Below are 16,525 nucleotides of genomic sequence, written 5' to 3' on the forward strand. Positions count from 1 at the left end.
TGGAAGCCACATTTTTATGGGGTGGTGGTGGGAACCTGGCTGTTAATTGCTTAAACTGCATTTAAATAAATTTGTCAATCATTGCGGCCAACTCTCAGTTGCTTTACTAATACTTACGGTGGCTGGAACTCCATCCAACTGGCGCGCACCGTGATTTGACACCAGGATCCCATTTACGCCATGCTTCACTGCTTCTCGAGCATCATCGGCTAAGGAAGAAAACATGGGGCCTTTACAAATTGCAGCTGTCATTGTGGGAATTGCAACATCCATAAAACTCTTTAATGAACACATAGAACTAAGGCCAGCTTTTCCGAAGAAGGTTGCATGAGGAATGCGATTCAGCAGCTAAAGTTCACTGTGTGATTGTCTCCCAAGTCAAAGACAACGTTTTTATCGCTATAGGAAGACCTTGTTCCGAAGAGCTGGTAAATGTTCATTCTACTGATCCCCATCAAAACTAGCCCTTTTGCTCAGAGATTTACTGTACACAGACAATAACGATTACCTTAATCTCTCTCACACACAATGTAATCATTTCGTATTCCAATGGCTTTTGATTCATTATAAAAACAGAGAAAGGAAGAGGCCTCATAATTTCATATATCATATGCAGCCCAGAGGAGAACGTGGGCCTGTTTGTACAGTATATTGAGCAAGTTTAGACATAATCCATTTCCTATTGTACCTTCCCTCAAAGTTAGATACAAGCAAATGTCAGTTCTGACATCTGCTTAAAGATAATTGCTTTCAAAAGGAACATCACTTTATAGCTTATTTTATGGGTTTGCACCAAACCTTAAGAAGTGTTACATTAACCAAAAGATTGAATTTCCTGGAAGAGCATGGATCCCAACCTACCCCCCAAGAAACAAGAAACAAGCAAATTCCTTTAGAAAAAAAAGTGTTCATGATCTAAATTGCTCCAGAGCTTCAACCTGCTAAAGAATGTGCCATTCAAGGTTTATAAAAAGAAAGAGCTGGCTTTGTTTTAACAATTTACACACTTACGAAATTGAATGTTGCACATTTCTTCTACAATCATATGTTAAACATTCATCTTCTAAGGAGTACTGCAACTTACTGAATAAATTAAATAAACTGAACAAAATAAATTGCCATGCTCTGTGACTTTGAGCTCAAAGTGCAAAAATACACATGTTGGTTGGTTGGTTGGTTGGTTGGTTGTGTGTGTGTGTGTGTGTGTGTGTGTGTGTGTGTGTGTGTGCAGACAGGGACACACAGTAACATTCATTTTAAAAAAAGAGAGATGATTCAGACCAGCACTGCTAATACATAATCTAATGTCTGGATGGCGTATACTCTTTATTAAACCCTTTATTAGCTTTCACACTATCCAACACTTGTGAGCCTGCTATTTAGTTCTTCAAAGCTAAGGGAACAAAAGAAAGACAATTTATCTTCCTGCTTAAAATATAAGGGGGATCCAGCCTTCAGGTGGACTTGAAAGTCCTTTTGTGAAGGACACTTGAAATCTTGAAGTGCTTCCCTAGCCAATCAAACATAGGTTTGGTAGGAAACATCATCTCATCCTGGCTTGCCCGATTTTTAGCAGCTCCCATTTCTAGACAAAATGGAAACACTTTGAACCAAGGTGATAAGTGTGAGGAGAGAAGGAAAGAAGGATATAAAATCAAACTGCAAAAATAAACAGGGCTTTCGAGAAAAACATATATTCTGTTTGTCATCAAAAATAGCCTCTGCATTCTCTCTCTCTCTCTCTCTCTCTCTCTCTCTCTCTCTCTCTCTCTCTCTCTCTCTCTTCCTTCTATAAGCCTCATCCAATATCCCTCAACAGTTACATTTAACTCAAGTTGAACAAACCTCTAAGGATGCCTTTGGCAACAATTGGCAGCGAAGTCAATCCTCTGAGCCACTTCATATCCTCCCAGTTGATTGATGGATCAATTGCCTCTGCTACATAAACAGACAGGCCACTGTTTTCGCCATAGCCCGTCTCCGATGAAAATGCCAGGTCATTCGTTTCAAAATTTTTCATTCTGAAGTTCAAGAGGGGGGGGGGAGAAAACACTTTCAGAAAACTCAGCTGGATGCGGCAAAATTTAAAGCCAGTACAGCTTCAGCTCCCAACCAATCCTCTCAAATGTCACATACTTCATATTTAATGAATGGACTTGGAAGCCTCTGAGGTACCACCTAGTGATTTCTCCACCATGGTGCGGAGCAATGCATCCTAAACAGTTGAGGTGGTCTTGTGGTCATTGACAGGGAACATGAGACTGTTATTATGCTTTTATATTCTGCTGGAAACCACCCAGAGTGGCTGGGGAAACCCAATCAGATGGGTGGGGTATAAATAATAAAGTTGTTGTTGTTGTTGTTGTCAATCTCAGAGCTGCGGGTTCAAGCCGGACATTGGGCAAAGGATTCCTGTATTGCAGGGGGTTGAACCAGATGGCTTTGGGGATGCCTTCTAATGCTACAAATCTATGATTCTATTACCGGTATGTGAAAACAAAGTACTTCGTCACACGACGTGTAACTAATCCACAGAATTCATTACCATATGAAATTGTGAGAGCCACTGGCTTTAAAAGGACATTAGCCAATGGGGCTATTGGCAGCTATTAGGCATGATTGCAAATAGAACCTGCATGTTCAGAGGCAGTATAGCTCTGAAGACCTGGTGACAAGGGTGCCCAAACTGAGATGCCCCAGGAAGGGTGTTTCCCCCATATACCCTCATTGTGGCCTTCTTGTACGCATTTGGCTGGCCATGGCTGAAAGCAGGTGACTGGACTAGAGCCAGTGGTGTTTGTTTTGCAGCACGGTTCAGGATTGAAGCATCTGGACACCAGGAGTGGACATCTACCCTCTTTTCTCTTCTGAACAATTTTTTTTCATAATAATAAAAAACAACAACACCCCTGTAAGTACCTGAGATTCGGGGGAAGCTGAAATTTGTTGCGCACATCGTCTAAGCGTTTCCCAAGAAACGGTGTATCTACAGTCACAAAGATGCCTTTGTATCCAGCTTTTTCTGCTCGCTTCACTAAGGACCTGGTGACTTCACGGTCCTTATAGATATAGAGCTGCAACCAGCGAATTGCCTCTGGAGCCTCCTGGGCAACTTCTTCTATAGATGTTGTGGACCACGAACTCAGCATCATTCCCGTTCTCATTGATCTGCAAGCTAAAGATCAGGAAGTAAATGTCTCCCAAATATCTTCAAGACCCCATCAAGAAATATTACGGGCTGGGGGGGGGGGGAAATCCCTCGAGTTTTCGAATTGCTCTGTTCTCTTTATAGCAGTCAAAGGTGTGAAATTAATAATAATAATAATAATAATAATAATAATAATAATAATAATAATAATAATAATAATATATTCATACCCCGCCCATCTGGCCGGGTTCCCCCAGCCACTCTGGGCGGCTTCTAACAAAACATCAAAACACAGAAATCCATCAAACATTAAAAGCTTCCCTAAACATTTATCAAATTCCCTAAAATTTATCAAATCTGCACTTTCTGAAATTACACGAGAACCAAAACACAGCACAGTGCATTTCGCCAGCCCATCAAAATTTACAAAAATGCATTTGCTATGGTAAAATACGCATAAAAATGAGTATATGTTTCTGAAAATAATATACAATTGGGAAAAGCTGCTTGCAAAGAAAGTGTATGTTAGTCAAAACTGCAGAGAAAAATACATTTATTGGGAGAAATTCACACCAAAATGCTGGGTAATTTTCATGAATGTGTTTGTTTTAATGTAAATTTCTGAAGAAACTTGTATAAAAGATCACCTAAACAGAAAATAAAAGAATAAGCACTGTGTTATGTATTTAACTATGGTGGTTACCTGAGTGACAGCTTAACATTAAAAGGCTTATCTATTAAGAAATACTGTATCTCACTAGATATAGGTTTTTTTTGTCCTCAGGATAGCATCACCATTTAGGATACAAATGCATGAACTTCTAGATTATGTACTACATTGCAGGCATAGCAGGCTGTCCCAAGTACACTTTAAGCGAGATTATTTCATACTGAGATTCTTGAATCATGCCAGTTAACCAGAAGTATCTGTCCCTAGTGACTGCCATTATAATAATCCTTTGTGTTGATTGGGATTACTGGGTTTCTATTCAAGGTATTAGAGCTCCACCATGTGGAACATCTACTTAATCCTAGCATATTCTTGCAACTTATTCACTTCCTAAACAAACCATTCCCCTCAATCTCTGCTGCTCTTATTGAGAATTTATGTGGGCTGCTTTATATATATATAAAAAAACAATGTTCCACATTCCAACATTCACAGAGTCCATGTAGCGGTGGCTCCAAGCAACAGCCCAAACATTTGAAGCCCTCTCACCATGAGCAACACTCCCATCTGAGTGGAGCAGAGCCTCCCAAGCAAATTCCTGAGGGCTCCCTGGGGCAGAGACTCCACGTAATCAAAACAAGATGGGCATATGGGTCGCTTCCAGGTGGCCAATTTAGTGAGCATTCAGTCACTTTGTTTGCAAGAGAGATCAGAGGGCAGCCTGATTTATTTGCAAGGAGGTTATAATATACCGGTAATAACAATAAGTGCTCACTGGAAGGACAGATCGTGAAGCTGAGGCTCCAATACTTTGGCCACCACATGAGAAGAGAAGACTCCCTGGAAAAGACCCTGATGTTGGGAAAGATTGAGGGCACAAGGAGAAGGGGACGACAGAGGACGAGATGGTTGGACAGTGTTCTCGAAGCTACGAACATGAGTTTGACCAAACTGCGGGAGGCAGTGCAAGACAGGAGTGCCTGGCGTGCTATGGTCCATGGGGTCACGAAGAGTCGGACACGACTAAACAAAATAATAATAATAATAATAATAATAATAATAATAATAATAATAATTTATTATTTATATCCCACCCATCTGGCTGGGTTTCCCCAGCCACTCTGGGTGGCTTCCACTCTATTAAACATTAAAAAGCCTCCCTAGTTGGTGTTACGCCACAATTTCCAGTGCATTTTGCCATCACTTTCCTTATTGCAAAAAGTCCTATCTCTTGCATCAGGAGATTTGTTTTGAAACAGCTCCAAACCAGCTTTAAGTTGTGTAGCCTGAATTTGTTGGGATGTGATTGAGTCCACCTGAAAATAGTGACAGTATAGAAATGCCCATGAGAGGAGCCATTGCTAAGTGAATATTTATAATGGATTCCGTTAGTTCTTTTATAGAAATATATATTATTGCATCTCCTCTGGGGGATCTGCTGTCTTCTTTTAGAAAATAAAGCAAATAGTCATCCTTCGTTCTCGAACGAAATCCGTTCCAGAAGTCCGTTCAACTTCCGAAAATGTTCGACAACCATGCCGCAGCTTCCGATTGGCTGCAGCAGCTTCCTGCACTCATTTGGAAGCCGTAGAAGCTGCGTCGGATGTTCGGCTTCCAAAGAACGTTCGAAAACAGGAACACTTACTTCCGGGTTTTCGGCGTTCGGGAGCCAAAATGTACGAATACCAAAGTGTTCAAGAACCAAGGTACAAATGTAGATTCGTCTTAATTCTTCATTACTCTCACCCAAAAGCAGCTCAACACTGCCATCCAGGAACTTCCCATCGCACGGAAGTTGAGAACCTGTAACAATACGATTGTGCTCCTTCTCTCTCAGATGGATCCATCTTTCAACTTTACCTCCATCAGGTTGCAGCTCCTTCTAAAAAGCATCCAGTCAAAATGACCACAATGTCAACTTGAAAGCAACATCTCAAACCAGGTTGACCACCAGAGGGAGCTGGCTTGTCAGGCACTTGAAATTCGACGCCCTCAAGAAGAAGTGGATGTTCTGTGTCAGTAGATTCCTGTGATGTGAGAAGTCTAGTGAAGCGGGAAAAGCTAAGAGAATATTATCCCCAAGTACCTTTGGGAATGTACAAGAGGTAAACTGAGGCCAAAACTGACAGCACATTACTCAGAGTGACAGACACACTGGTATTGAGGCCTTTTGCCAAGTTTCCTTCCAGGTAGGACTTTTTTAAAAAAAATGAACGGGGAAACCCATCAATTTCTTCATAACCAACAAACATCTGTAACCAGATGACCAAGCCCACAGGTCTATGTATGGGCAGCGTAAGCATGAAATGCCTGTTTCATAGGATTATTTTTATAAAAAATCCAGAAGCTTTTCCCTACTAAACATAACCACCTTCCTTAAAATAAATGAGAACTATAAATTACCTTTCTCACACACAAACACAACTTTTAAATATGCTGCTGTGCTCACAGTCACAGAAACTTAGATATTCTGTCCCGCCTCAAAGTCACTTAAAAGCATTAGGGGGGGGGTGGTTATTGTGAGCAATCCATTCTGGGTTGGAGGAAGCAGTTTCCTTGACAGACAAGAGCTGTGTAACATCCCTACACCATTGGCCCTGCTGGGTGGGACAGATGGAAGTTGCGGTCCAACGATGTCCAGCAGGCTAGCCTCCATGCAATCCAATTCTAATATACTAACCATCAGAAGTAAAGGAAACGCATGTCGTGTTTTGAAGCGTAACAATGAATCTTAGAAGTGAAATAGTGTTGTCTTCATTTCTGAGTAAATCTGACAAAAGCCAACATCTCAAAACAACACAGAGAGGTTCATTAGGGTGGAGGTGTGGAAATGGATCCAGCCAAGGAGGTTGGTCTCCCCCAACCTTGGCAAGGCACTTTTAAAAGGAGGCTGTGGTCCTCGCAGCGCTGGATTTAGGGGGATGCGAGTTGTTCCTCTGCACAGGGGCCACAAAATTGAGTAGATCCATAACTGAGAAGATCCCATTTGGACATGCCAAATGTTGGCCTCGCAACAGGGTGTCTTCTTATGACAGAATACCAAAGTCTACCCCTGGTCCTAGATTCCTGTCAATCATTATTTTTTAGAAGACATCTGAAGGCAGCCCTGTTTAGGGAGGCTTTTAATGTTTAATAGATTATTTTATTTCATTTTTCTGTTGTAAGCCGCCCAGAGTGGCTGGGGAAACCCAGCCAGATGGGCGGGGTATAAATAATAAACCTGTCAGCTGATAGGTGGTATCTGTGAGTTCACCAGAATTCCTTGTGCCCTGTTTGGGGAAGGGTCAACTGCACTACTGGCTTTGCCAGAAGGCTCTCTCCCACTGTCAACCAGATGATTGTGCATTGGCAAAAGGGAGCCTTGCTCTCACTGCCAACCAGGAGTGTGCTTTACAGTTTCCCAACTCTGCATTGACAGGCATATCGCTACCTGCTTCACACCTGATGTCAGCCATGATTAGGATATTGTTTTGAGATGCCACAAAGTGGGGAAAGAAAGCTTTGTTCCGATTAAAACAAAACAAAACAAAACACTAGTTCAATCAACTGAAGCTTTTAATTCTAGGTTCACATTTAAACCTCAGATTACTTCTGTCAGAAACAAGTGATTTGGGGAAGGGTCCACAACAGTGCAGGACAATCCAACCACCTTGACATCAAATTTCATCAATAAAACTCCCAAGGGTGTGTTTTTTCACATTTCAATCCAATCTGTGTTCAAAGCTAGATGTTTTGCAAAAAAACAGCCCCAAGAATAGTGGCAGTCCTCTAATTGAAAACTAATCCCTCATTCAAGCCTTTGCTCTTGGCACTATTTATATGCCCTGAAGGTACTGATTTGTTTGGTTGTTTTGGCCCAGAGTTGTGGACTGAGTTAACTAGAAAATCCTCAAGTTTCATTTTGTCAGGGTTTCTGTTTAAAAAAATGAGAGGCAATTTTGACGTTGGCCCACTATACCTGTAGGAACGTCACCAGCCCCGTCGTTCAGCCTCCAGACACTGAGGTCCAGCTCCGAAGGCTTTCTGGTGGTTCCCTCATTATGAGAAGTGAGGTTATAGGGAACCAGGCAGAGGGCCTTCTCGGTGGTGGCACCCACCCTGTGGAATGCCCTCCCATCAGATGCCAAGGAAATAAACAACTATCTGACTTTTAGAAGACATCTGAAGGCAGCCCTGTTTAGGGAAGTTTTCAATGTTTGATGCTTTATCATGTTTTTAATATTCTATTGGGAGCCGCCCAGAGCGACTGGGGAAACCCAGCCAGATGGGCAGGGTATAAGTAATAAATTATTATTAATTATTATTATTGACAGCTTTATTTATACATCTTCTGGTAAGAGGCACCAGAAGTTCTGGGGGTTCTCCCATCTCCCCAGGAGTCATTTTCAGGGCGCATGGGGGAGCACACAGGGGAAGAAGAGGGAAGCCCCACTACAGAAATGGAAATCCTTGCACAGGGAGTTTGCTGGTGGGGCTCAATACTGTAGGGGAATTCCACCCAAGGTTCCTTTAACCAGCAAGGATACATTGCTGAGCTCCTTCCTGGGTTATATTATTCAGAGATGGGTTTTCCAGCATACCTCTGGCGGTTGCAATTTCTCCATCTGCATGAGCCATGCACTGCATGGCTGTCGCTGCTACACATATTGGCATGCTGAGTTTCTGGCCCAAGATGGAAGTCGACAGGTCCAGAGCAGACACATTCTTCAGCATCCGAGGGTACAGTCTTAACCTAGCACAGATGGAAATGGAGAAGTCAACTTATCACAGACGGGAATCAAACTCCAGAGTTTGCACTGCACTTTTTGTCTTTGTTTACTGCTGAGCAAACACTATCATTTAATGCTCCCACCAGTATGGACTGGAACCAGCTCTTTTTTTGAAAAAGTTTTTAGTTCTAATTTTCAAATTTATACATTTCATTAATTTTACAATCATTTTAACATTTCAGAGTTTGACTTCCTTCCCCCTCTTTCTGCGGTTCCATAAATTTATTTTTAAATATCTTCTGCATGTCCAAATTAATTTAATTTGCTCATTTAATCAGCTGCTTCAAATATAAACTCTTATGAAACTGCAGGTTATTACAATAATCCTGCCAATGTTTTCATCTGTTTGCAATTTACAGGCAAATATTCAATAAACCATTTCCATTATTTTATAAAAAGTTTGTTATCTTGATTTCTTATTCTTCTGGTAAGATTTGCCATTTCAGCATATTCCACAAGTTTTTGTATCCATTCTTCCTTTGCTGGGACTTCTGCTTCTTTCCATTTTGGGGCAAGTACCGTTCTTGCTGCTGTAGTAGCATACATAAATTTATATACAATTTAGGTAGTTCTGTCCCTATAGCTCTTCCTTAACTTTCAGGTGGTGTGAAGCTACCCAGGAGAAGGTAACTTGGGTGGCAAGTGTCCAGTTCTAGAAACCTAAAGAGGCAGGGTCAACGCAACGCACACTTTTCAACTTTTGCCAGGTAAAGAAGGTCTGGAGGGAAAGCAAGTAATGCCCTACGATGCAGACATATTGTCAAGCATTAGGGGTTTCGGACTGGGGCTTTTGCCATCGCCGAGGCTGCGCAACCACTGAAGGAATCAGAGGCCACATTCACATCATGCATTTAAGGTGCTACAGTACCACTGTAAAGCATCATGGCTTCCCTCAAAGAATTCTGGAGTTTGTTCAGAGAATTGAGAGTTGTTACGGACCCACATTTCCCATCACAATTACAATTTCCAGCTCCCTGTGAAGAGGGGCGGGTTGTTAAACCACTCCAGAAATTGTAGCTCTTGGGGCGGGTAATAGATACCGTATTGGCCTGAATATAAGCCACACCTGAATATAAACAGCACCTTTAAAATTGGAAGGGGGGGGGAAGAGAGAGAAAGAAAAAATACCCAAATATATGCCACTCCATTCCTTGCTGCTCCTGGCTGCATACTGGGCGGGGGGGAGGAGCCGAGCTGCGTTGTCGGCGGCCTTTCCCCCTTCCTCCCTCTTTCCCTTCCCAACCTTGGGGGAGAGGATGCGGGACTACGCACAGGGCGGGCGCGGTGAAGCGGCTCGTCACTCCTGGCTGCATGCCGTAAGGTCGCAAATATAAGCCGCACTTTAACTTTTCATGGTCGGAATTTGGGGGGAAATTTCAGGCCAATAGGGTATCTCCTAACAACTTGAACTACAGCTCCCAGACTTCTTTGGGGGAGTCATGAATGCTTAAAGTAGTACCACAGTCCTTGGTATGGTGTGAAAGTGGCTGCAGACTTAACTGTGCTAACTACGGGCAACATTTCAATAACATCACAAGCTCCAGGAACCACTCACGTTTTACCTGTCCAGCTCCAAACAACCTATTGCATTCCCTGGAATTGGATGCTCTTTTTATAAAGCATAAGTACTGAGACAGGTAGACTGACGCCACAATAAATATAGGCCAGGTTGTGCTGGTCTACTCTATATCTAAGCTTTAAAGCCACTCCTGAGAAATGGAATAACCTATGTCAAAACATCCAGAATGGGGAAGTGATTAAACCATGTTGCATTGTGTGTTGACAAGCCTCCACTAGGACCTCTGTGTTCCTCAGAAATGCTTTAGTTAACAGCTCAACTATGTATTCTCGATGTACCAGTTGTCTATATCATTGTCTGTTAGGAGCCTTGAACTCTGCTTAGCCTCCCATTCCTTCCTCTCCATGTTTGAGACAAAGTCTTATTTCAATGACCTTCCTCGCACTCGGCTTCAGGGAAGCAATGACACGCGTTGCGTGAACAACTTTGGTAAACAAGCTGTCATTGGTCCCACATTTATCAGCGAAGGGCAGCTCATTGTCCAAAGGCTTTGGGAAAGTCAGGGATACAATGTGTCAGAACTGATTGTCAGAGGTTTGATCATTTTCTCCCACTCTAATTTAAAATGCTGAAAGATGTCGTTTCAAATTGATTTCCTTGAATGTCATCAGGCCCACAGGCGTCACGACCTTGCCATAAAATCTATTTTCGAACAAACAATCTGGCTGAAAGAGACTTTGGGAGAGAATTTTACCCACCAAGAACAGAAATATTGGAGGACAATCTTTTTTTAGTTCCCCAGCACTAACCTGAAGAGGGTGAAGCCAGCTCGGTTATCTCTTGTTTGGCGGGGGGCAGATTTCAAAGCAGTGTGTTCACGAATTGTTACAGAAACGCTGGCGCCATCATCCACACTGCAGTATCTTTAGCATTCGTTTATGACAGCCAAGTGTAAAGAGAGTGGGAAGTAGCCATATCTCAATTTGTCTCATGGCTTAAGCCACTGGCCTGAAATCCTAACTGCTGATTCCTTGGGAGACCATAGCCTCTTGACTCCACAAGAATCAACAAAGTAAAAAGTTACTACATTGCATGCATAACCCTCACACCTCCCCATCCAAATATTCATCAACTTCACTGCTGATCAGTGGCAGGGGATGAAGGGACACAGAAGACATAGCAATCCATCTTGCCAGCCCATGAGCATATTATACAGTGGTACCTCGGTTTAAGTACACAATTGGTTCCGGAATTCTGTACTTAACCTGAAGCGTACTTAACCTGAAGCGAACTTTCCCATTGAAAGTAATGGAAAGTGGATTAACCCATTCCAGACGGGTCCACGGAGTACTCAACCTGAAGTGTTGTTGTTTAGTCATTTAGTCGTGTCCGACTCTTCGTGACCCCATGGACCAGAGCACGTCAGGCACTCCTGTCTTCCACTGCCTCCCGCAGTTTGGTCAAACTCATGTTCGTAGCTTCAAGAACACTGTCCAAACATCTCGTCCTCTGTCGTCCCCTTCTCCTACTGCCCTCAATCTTTCCCAACATCAGGGTCTTTTCCAGGGAGTCTTCTCTTCTCATGAGGTGGCCAAAGTATTGGAGCCTCAGCTTCACGATCTGTCCTTCCAGTGAGCGCTCAGGGCTGATTTCCTTCAGAATGGATAGGTTTGATCTTCTTGCAGTCCATGGGACTCTCAAGAGTCTCCTCCAGCACCATAATTCAAAAGCATCAATTCTTCGGCGATCAGCCTTCTTTATGGTCCATCACAAACACTATTTTCCAACTACACTCTACACATGGATATCACCAAATGGGCAACCTGAAGTGTACTTAACCTGAAGTATGAGTATAATTGGTTCTGGAAGTCCGTACTTAACCTGAAGCGAACTTTCCCATTGAAAGTAATGGAAAGTGGATTAATCCGTTCCAGACGGGTCCACGGAGTACTTAAACTGAAAGTACTCAAACCGAAGCGTACTTAGACTGAGGTATGACTGTATCAAAGATTATTTAGTACCCCATTCATACTATTTTGTGGCCTTGACAACAATGGCAATCATAGTGGAAGGAAGTGGGGCACTGAAAATTATGATTCAGCTGTCACTAGCTTGGTCCATATAATGCTTTATCTTTATTTCCTTATTAGAGGCTTTTATGGGGATGCGGGTGGTGCTGTGGTCTAAACCACTGAGCCTGCCGTTTAGAAGGCTGGCGGTTCGAATCCTCACGACGGGGTGAGCTCCCGTTGCTCTGTCCCAGCTCCTGCCAACCTAGCAGTTTGAAAGCATGCTAGTGCAGGCTTTTAACTGAAACCTAGAAGATGAGCTTTGAGAAACGCCACAACAGTAGAGCTCTACAAAGTGATGACATGGTGCATGGAAGTACTTGAATAATAATAAACGAATCATCATCAGCAGCAGCAGCATTATTTATACCCCACCCATCTGGCTGGGTTTCCCCAGCCACTCTGGGCAGCTTCCAACAGGATATTAAAAACACAACAAAACATCAAACATTCAAAACTTCCCTATACAGGGCTGCCTTAAGATGTCTTCTAAAAGTCAAATAGTTGTTTATTTCCTTGACATCTGACTGGAGGGCGTTCCACAGGGCAGGCGCCACTACTGAGAAGGCCCTCTATCTGGTTCCCTGTAACTTCACTTATCGCAGGGAGGGAACTGCCAGAAGGCCCTCGGTGAGGGACCTCAGTGTCTGAACTGAACAATGGGGGTGGAGATGCTCCTTCAGGTATACTGGACCGAGGCAATTTAGGGCTTTAAAGGTGAGCACCAACACTTTGAACTGTGCTCAGAAACGTTCTGAGAGGCAGTGTAGGTATTTCAGGACTGGTGTTATATGGTCTCGGCGGCTACTCCCAGTCACCAGTCTGGCTGCCACATTCTGGATTAGTTGTAGTTTCCAAGTCACCTTCAAAGGTAACCCCACGTAGAGCGCATTGCAGTAGGAGGGAAATGCCATAAACTAATCTGTTGAACAGTTTCCTTGGTGAAACAGATCTATATCTTTCCTAGCTCAGCCGAAGAGATTCTTCAGGGGTTGGCAATGTGGTGTCCTCTGGATGTCGTGAACTAGCGCTTTCACTATTCCATGACATTGGTCATGGAAACTGAGATTGATGGGAATTTGGAGTCCAGCAACATTCTGGTGGCACTTGGTTTTGTCCAAGGGGCAAGACCTTTCTCTCAGGGCAAATGTGGACTCACAGATTGAATGGCATCCTAGTAAAACGCTTTAAAATGTTTTCTGATTGTGACCACTTGATAATATTCACCTTAACTTTTATGTTACATTTACATCCTTATTGCTGCATCCATGTCATAATTTTGGTAATCAGAGTGGGTGGACTTCGAGAATGAAGTGTGTTTATTTTCAGTCACTGGTTCTCATTCTTCAGCTAATATATTTCTTAGTTTATGCATATGATCAGGCGCAGGGTGACAGCCTTCAGAACAGAAAACGTTATTCAGCACTGAGAAAAACTTGGCTATTGTGATCAGAAGTAGCCAGAGATTAATTCCTACATTCCGTCCAGGAAACCAAGTACCTAGATTGTGTCAAAATGGTTTTTCTTCTGTTACAAGAGGATAACACAGCATCTGACAAGTTGACCTTCAGGGGTTCAGATAATATAGGAAGGCATGTTTCCAAACATAAGTCATTTGAGGGTTCACAGTTATCTGTGTATTTGAGATTTGCTCATTCCATTTTTATATATTACAAGAGAGATGGTGGAAAATAAAAGCTTAATGTGGTTTCTAGCCAAGTTTTGCCATTTGCAAAATATGAAGTCCAGCAATGCCATTATTTTGAAGTAATGTGATGACAGTTTTCAAAACTTTTGTGTTTTCATCTTGTATTTTTAGGTTGTGAACCACCCTGAGATCTATGAAGGGAAGGGCAGTATGCAAATCTATATAAATAAAAATGTAACTGCCCGTTTGTTACTAATCTATACTCTCCAAAAGTACTTGACCGATTGCTTTGAAAATTTGGCATAACGTTCCATTCGCATACACGAGTGTTTTATATACCTAGATTATATAGATGTCACACCTGTGACAGGTAAAAACATGCTTTTATAGAAAACCAGTGCCATTTGTTGCATGTTAAAGCAACACAGCTGAGGATGCTGCATCATAATCTCAGGCCTCAGCTGCTGCCATTGGCTAAAGACTATCAGTGACATCACAAAGAACATGGAAACCTACTGAATATAAATGTGTGAGTGCCCAGAGGCTGCTAGGAGTATGTCCAGCTGGCAGGGAGGGTGGGGGTCGTATCCTGTCTCTCCCTCTGCCGGGAACCGCCAGGGGAAGGGGAACTGGCCAGGCCCACCCCATGATGCGCATGGTGTATGCAAGGGGGATAGACAGAGGGGGCAAATGCCATCACATGGGTGAATTAAAACATCACGCGGCAGGGGGACCAGAGAGAGCGGTGTCGTGACGTCATGCGGCTGGGGTGGGGAACGGGGGCGCTGATGGGTTTGGGGAGGGTGAATGGGTCGGGGGGGGGGCTTTCCACAATGCACATGAGTGGGAGAGTTACTTTCCCATTTAATAGACTGAGCCACAGCAACGCGTGACCGGGAACAGCTAGTTTAATAAATTAAAATAATAAATAAAAATATACAACAGACCAATTGGGCCTCGATTGTAGGGCCCTGACCCTTCCATCCTTTCTCAGTGGGCAGAGTACAGCCTGCTTGCTAGGCAGAAAAGCAAGGATTCTGTCAGGAGAAATTGCAATTTTCAGTCTCTAGCATGCTGGGCCGAAAAAAAGGAAACCATTCAGTGTCAGATGCCATTATTACCAAGTGCCCAAGCCTATAGCCTAGCTAACTAAGATATCCCAGTTAAATGTAAGGAGTAATTGCTTGGTTGGCTGAGCCCTCCCAGATGGTGGCCTTATTCCTCAGGGGAAAGCCATTCCCTTCAAAGCCAGTGAGCAACAGTTTAGAGTGAAGATATTTGCAAGAATGCAAGATTGAAAATCCTGACACGGCACGATGCCTGTCAAATCTCGTGGGCTCACCTATTTAAAAGTTTATGTACCATGTCCTTTTTCCAAAAAATGGATTTCAGTTCAATACGCGCAATAATTTAAAGCACAAAATGTTAGAAAGACAGAGGAATCAAGCTATTCAACCAGACGAAAATCCAGTACAATTGAACCCTGGAAGTCAAACGGAATCCGTTCCGGAACTTCCAAAACGTTCAGAAACCAAAGCGCGGTTTCTGATTGGCTGCAGGAAGCTCCTGCAGCCAATTGGAAGCTGCAGAAGCTCCATTGGACGTTCGGCTTCCAAAAATAGTTCGAAAACTGGAACACTCACTTCTGGGTTTTGATCAGGAGCCAATTTGTTCGAGAGCCAAGACGTTTCGAGATCCAAGGTACGACTGTAATTTAAAAAGGCTTGGACGAATAAAGAAAGGTCTGTTAAGAAATACAGAGCCTCCCTCAGGAAGACATTCTTCTTTCCTTGCATGCATAATGCACCTATGTTGGCTATTAACTTGTTTAGCCTCACCACCCCCATGTCCTGGACTGTTTTGAAGCATACATCTACAATTTCTCTTCAATACCCCTTCATCTCAACAAGCAAGGAGACAAAGAGGGGTGCAATGAAGTTGTTGCTTCTTTCCATGCTGAAGGAAAGGAGGGAGAAATTGTTGGGTTGAGAGAACAGGGGTATCAAGATAATCCCACCCTTATCAGCCACTCAAAAAAAGCGGCCTTTGGGGCACAGCGCAGTTGTCCAAACTGTTTACTCCAACTCAGTACCCACCAGACATGGACATGGTGAAAGTGGAAAGTTAAAGAGTATTTAGCCAGAAGCTCCAGCAGCAGTTAAGCATGACTCCTGTAGCCAACCAAGCTGTCCACTGTCACTGCGGCTTAATTCCATTACAGACATGTTTCGGAGCTTCATATTCCCCATTGCCCCCTTTAATGACATGCAAACTTATTTATTTACCTTGAAAATGCAGATACATTTTCAGCTAAGGTCTGCTGATCATCAGCTCCGGACTTATAGTAGTCATACACAGATTTTCGAAGAAATTTCTTAGCATGTTCCTCAAAGTCAGCAATGCAAATTGGTTTTTCGGACATGATGCAGGTTACTCAGTTTTGTTGCACTTGGATCATTTAAAGTTTCTGCCTGTTAATCATTAAATTAAAGCAAAGCTCAGATAACTCAGTATATATATATTTTTAAGTAACCCAAGTAAAATACAAGCCCCCTGTTGACATTTCTGGACAATTGCTTTGGACTTTGGCATCTATTTCTCATTTACCAAATTCGGATATGTGCCAATGCATATCAACCAGGAAAACTAGAAGCATGCTTGGAGGTTATGTAAAAGTTGCTATGAGGGCTCAGATATACCAC

At 42.9% G+C, this 16,525-nt stretch overlaps 1 protein-coding gene across 1 annotated transcript in view; it reads right to left on the reverse strand.

Annotated features, from left to right (window-relative positions):
- The window catches only part of HAO1 (hydroxyacid oxidase 1), a 28,812-nt gene extending 12,475 nt beyond the window's left edge, over positions 1-16,337 (reverse strand). Inside the window, exons 1-5 of the mRNA XM_035110118.3 lie at positions 16,109-16,337; positions 8,399-8,550; positions 2,920-3,175; positions 1,846-2,021; positions 118-209 (exon numbers count right to left, since the gene is read on the reverse strand). Coding sequence (XP_034966009.1) covers positions 118-209; positions 1,846-2,021; positions 2,920-3,175; positions 8,399-8,550; positions 16,109-16,245 — 813 coding nt within the window. The 5' untranslated portion in view covers positions 16,246-16,337. The remainder of the gene's footprint in view (positions 1-117; positions 210-1,845; positions 2,022-2,919; positions 3,176-8,398; positions 8,551-16,108) is intronic.
- Positions 16,338-16,525: the final 188 nt, after the last annotated feature.

Source organism: Zootoca vivipara, chromosome 3, assembly GCF_965207765.1.
Source record: "Zootoca vivipara chromosome 3, rZooViv2.hap1.1, whole genome shotgun sequence".
NCBI lineage: Eukaryota > Metazoa > Chordata > Lepidosauria > Squamata > Lacertidae > Zootoca > Zootoca vivipara.